This window comes from Pseudorasbora parva, chromosome 5 (assembly GCF_024679245.1).
Source record: "Pseudorasbora parva isolate DD20220531a chromosome 5, ASM2467924v1, whole genome shotgun sequence".
NCBI lineage: Eukaryota > Metazoa > Chordata > Actinopteri > Cypriniformes > Gobionidae > Pseudorasbora > Pseudorasbora parva.
In genome coordinates, this window is record NC_090176.1 from 931,443 (window position 1) to 935,873 (window position 4,431).

Here is a 4,431-nt window from a genome sequence, read left to right on the forward strand (position 1 = left end):
GTTTAGCATGCTGACCAGAAAGATTTTAATATTAATATAAGATTATTTACATTATAGTTTTGTTTATTGACAAACATTATCTTTAAAATACTTTGACTTTGCATTTGCAGTCAGTGTGTGTGTGTGTGTGTCCAGCCCTCTGAGGAGCTTTATATAAGACAGAAATCTCTCAGACAAACATCTCTCAGACTCGATCGAGGACTCCTGCTCGCCGTGCTCCGCCTCGCCCCCTCGCCCGCTTGCCATGCTCCGCTTCACCACCCTCACCTGGTTGCCGTGCTCCGCCTTGCCCCCTCACCCGCTCGCCGTGCTCCGCCCTCGCCCCCTCAACCGCTCGCCGTGCTCCGCCTCGCCCCCTCACCCGGTCGCCGTGCTCCGCCTCGCCCCCTCAACCGCTCACTGTGCTCCGCCTCGCCCCCCTCACCCGGTCGCCGTGCTCCGCCTCGCCCCCTCACCCCCTCGCCGTGCTCCGCCTCGCCCCCTCGCCGTGCTCGGCCTCGCCCCCTCACCCCCTCGCCGTGCTCCGCCTCGCCCCCCTCACCCGGTCGCCGTGCTCCGCCTCGCCCCCTCACCCCCTCGCCATGCTCCGCCTCGCCCCCTCACCCCCTCGCCGTGCTCCGCCTCGCCCCCTCAACCGCTCGCCGTGCTCCGCCTCGCCCCCTCAACCGCTCACCGTGCTCCGCCTCGCCCCCTCGCCCCCTCGCCATGCTCCGCCTCGCCCCCCTCACCCGGTTAAAATACTTTGACTTTGCATTTGCAGTCAGTGTGTGTGTGTGTGTGTGTGTGTGTGTTTAATAAATGCTCATATAGACAATAAGAACTGTGTGTGTGTGTGTGTGTGTGTGTGTGTGTGTGTGTGTGTGTGTGTGTGTGTGTGTGTGTGTGTGTGTGTGTTTAATAAACGCTCATATAGACAATAAGAACAATGGGTGTGTGTGTGTGTGTGTTTAATAAACGCTCATATAGACAATAAGAACAATGTGTGTGTGTGTGTGTGTGTGTGTGTGTGTGTGTGTGTGTTTAATAAACGCTCATATAGACAATAAGAACAATGGGTGTGTGTGTGTGTGTGTGTGTGTGTGTGTGTGTGTGTGTGTGTGTTTAATAAACGCTCATATAGACAATAAGAACAATGGGTGTGTGTGTGTGTGTGTGTGTGTGTGTGTGTGTGTGTGTTTAATAAACGCTCATATAGACAATAAGAACAATGTGTGTGTGTGTGCGTGTGCGCGTGTGTGTTTTTAATAAACGCTCATATAGACAATAAGAACAATGTGTGTGTGTGTGTGTTTAATAAACGCTCATATAGACAATAAGAACAATGTGTGTGTGTGTGTGTGTGTGTGTGTGTGTGTGTGTGTGTGTGTGTGTGTGTGTGTGTGTGTTTAATAAACGCTCATATAGACAATAAGAACAATGTGTGTGTGTGTGTGTGTGTGTGCGCGTGTGTGTGTGTGTGTGTGTGTTTTTAATAAACGCTCATATAGACAATAAGAACAACGGGTGTGTGTGTGTGTGTGTGTGTGTGTGTGTGTGTGTGTGTGTGTGTGTGTGTGCGCATGTGTGTGTGTGTGTGTGTGCGCATGTGGGTGTGTGTCCAGCCCTCTGATGAGCTTTATATAAGACAGAAATCTCTCAGACTCGATCGAAGACTCCTGCTCTTCTGACTCCGGCTACAGTCGCACAGGTAAGTATGTTTCTAATACTGAGCGCTTTTTTCGTATTAGAGACATTTTAAATACACTGCAGAAAATGCTCTGCTTATTTAGACCTCCCTGTTTTCATTAAAATTCTTAAATCAAGATGCATTTACGAGATAATGACATAATAGTTTCTTTCTTGTTTTCTGGGTGGGTGAAGTGAATGATTTTTTTCTTAAAACAAGCTAAATTATCTGCCAATAATCAATAAAACAATCTGATTTATGTTTGGGACAGATTTCAATCAGAAAAAACAAGATTATCTTTTTTACCCCATGGGCAGATAATTTAGCTTTAGTTTTAAGTAAAACTCACTTCATTTTTATTTCATTTTCAAGAAAACAAGAACAAATATCTTCATTTTACTCAGTGGTTCATGTTAGTTCGCTACAAACCGGAAGATTGGTGGTTCTGACGCTGGTTTCACCTGACCAGGTGTCGAGGTGTCCAAGAGCAAGACACCAAACCCCAGCTGCTCCTGACGAGGCGGACACCGCCGTCAGTGTATGAAGGAGTGAATGCATGAATGAATGAATGAGTAAAGGAATGAGTGAAGGAATGAGTGAATGAGTGAAGGAATGAGTAAATGAAGGAGTGAAGGAATGAGTAAATGAATGAGTGAATGAATGAGTGAAGGAATGAGTGAATGAATGAGTGAATGAATGAGTGAAGGAATGAGTGAATGAATGAGTGAAGGAATGAGTAAATGAATGAGTGAATGAGTGAAGGAATGAGTAAATGAATGAGTGAATGAGTGAAGGAATGAGTAAATGAATGAGTGAATGAGTGAAGGAATGAGTAAATGAATGAGTGAAGGAATGAGTAAATGAATGAGTGAATGAATGAGTGAAGGAATGAGTGAATGAATGAGTGAATGAATGAGTGAAGGAATGAGTGAATGAATGAGTGAAGGAATGAGTAAATGAATGAGTGAATGAGTGAAGGAATGAGTAAATGAATGAGTGAATGAGTGAAGGAATGAGTAAATGAATGAGTGAATGAATGAGTGAATGAGTGAAGGAATGAGTAAATGAATGAGTGAAGGAATGAGTAAATGAATGAGTAAATGAATGAGTGAAGGAATGAGTAAATGAATGAGTGAATGAATGAGTGAAGGAATGAGTGAATGAATGAGTGAAGGAATGAGTAAATGAATGAGTGAATGAGTGAAGGAATGAGTAAATGAATGAGTGAATGAGTGAAGGAATGAGTAAATGAATGAGTGAATGAATGAGTGAATGAGTGAAGGAATGAGTAAATGAATGAGTGAATGGGTGAAGGAATGAGTAAATGAATGAGTGAATGTGAGTCAACATGTAAAGCGCTTTGGTGGCAATGGACCTGTTGAAAGCTATATAAATGCAGCCCATTTACCATTTACTAACTCGTAATTATCCAAATACATAGAAACTGAATATTTAAGTCAGATGTTTGAGAAACATGTCAGAAAGTTTCTATAATATTCCTTAGAACAATATAAGATATGATGGTGTTTGTGGTTTGATTTACATCCAGTCATTAATCTACAGTTAATTACTGACTCCAGTCAGACTCACCGTGCTCCGCCTCACCCCCCTCACCCGCTCGCTGTGCTCGGCCTCTCCCCCCTCACCCGCTCGCCGTGCTCCGCCTCACCCGCTCGCCATGCTCCGCCTCACCCGCTCGCCGTGCTCCGCCTCTCCCCCCTCACCCGCTCGCCGTGCTCCGCCTCTCCCCCCTCACCCCCTCGCCGTGCTCCGCCTCTCCCCCCTCACCCGCTCGCCGTGCTCCGCCTCTCCCCCCTCACCCGCTCGCCGTGCTCCGCCTCTCCCCCCTCACCCGCTCGCCGTGCTCGGCCTCTCCCCCCTCACCCGCTCGCCGTGCTCGGCCTCTCCCCCCTCACCCGCTCGCCGTGCTCGGCCTCTCCCCCCTCACCCGCTCGCCGTGCTCCGCCTCGCCCCCCTCACCCGCTCGCCGTGCTCCGCCTCGCCCCCCTCACCCGCTCGGCGTGCTCCGCCTCTCCCCCCTCACCCGCTCGCCGTGCTCCGCCTCTCCCCCCTCACCCGCTCGCCGTGCTCCGCCTCGCCCCCCTCACCCGCTCGGCGTGCTCCGCCTCGCCCCCCTCACCCGCTCGCCGTGCTCCGCCTCTCCCCCCTCACCCGCTCGCCGTGCTCGGCCTCTCCCCCCTCACCCGCTCGCCGTGCTCCGCCTCTCCCCCCTCACCCGCTCGCCGTGCTCGGCCTCTCCCCCCTCACCCGCTCGCCGTGCTCCGCCTCGCCCCCCTCACCCGCTCGGCGTGCTCCGCCTCTCCCCCCTCACCCGCTCGCCGTGCTCCGCCTCTCCCCCCTCACCCGCTCGGCGTGCTCCGCCTCGCCCCCCTCACCCGCTCGCCGTGCTCCGCCTCGCTGCCTCCTCAAGCCAGCCTCAAAGTGGGGAATTGAGTTCTGCTGTCCACGTTTGAGCAATTTACCATTTTTCACAATGTCATTTACAGTGCCGGGTGACCATTCTGTTCATCCCGATGTTGTTAACTTCCTTCCTGGTGGGCTGGCATTAAACAGAGGCCCAGCCTTTGGCAAATGGGAGAATATTAAAAATCTAACTAATACAAGCAATACAACAATGACATATACCAATAAAATCAATAAAAAGGTTGGCTACAATAAGGAGAAGATGACCCAGCTCACACACAACTGGAAGATAGGCGCGTCAGTCACATCTGAAACTGGAGACCTTGCCAAGTTAATTGCGA

General features: G+C 50.3%; 1 protein-coding gene across 1 annotated transcript; it reads left to right on the top strand.

The window, feature by feature from the left end:
• The first annotated feature begins 244 nt into the window (after positions 1–244).
• LOC137075792 (uncharacterized) lies at positions 245–4,120 on the top strand. Its single transcript, XM_067444747.1, has 2 exons — positions 245–731; positions 3,216–4,120. Exons 1-2 carry the CDS (start codon positions 245–247, stop codon positions 4,118–4,120), a joined length of 1,392 nt encoding a protein of 463 aa, XP_067300848.1.
• The last annotated feature ends 311 nt before the right edge of the window (positions 4,121–4,431 follow it).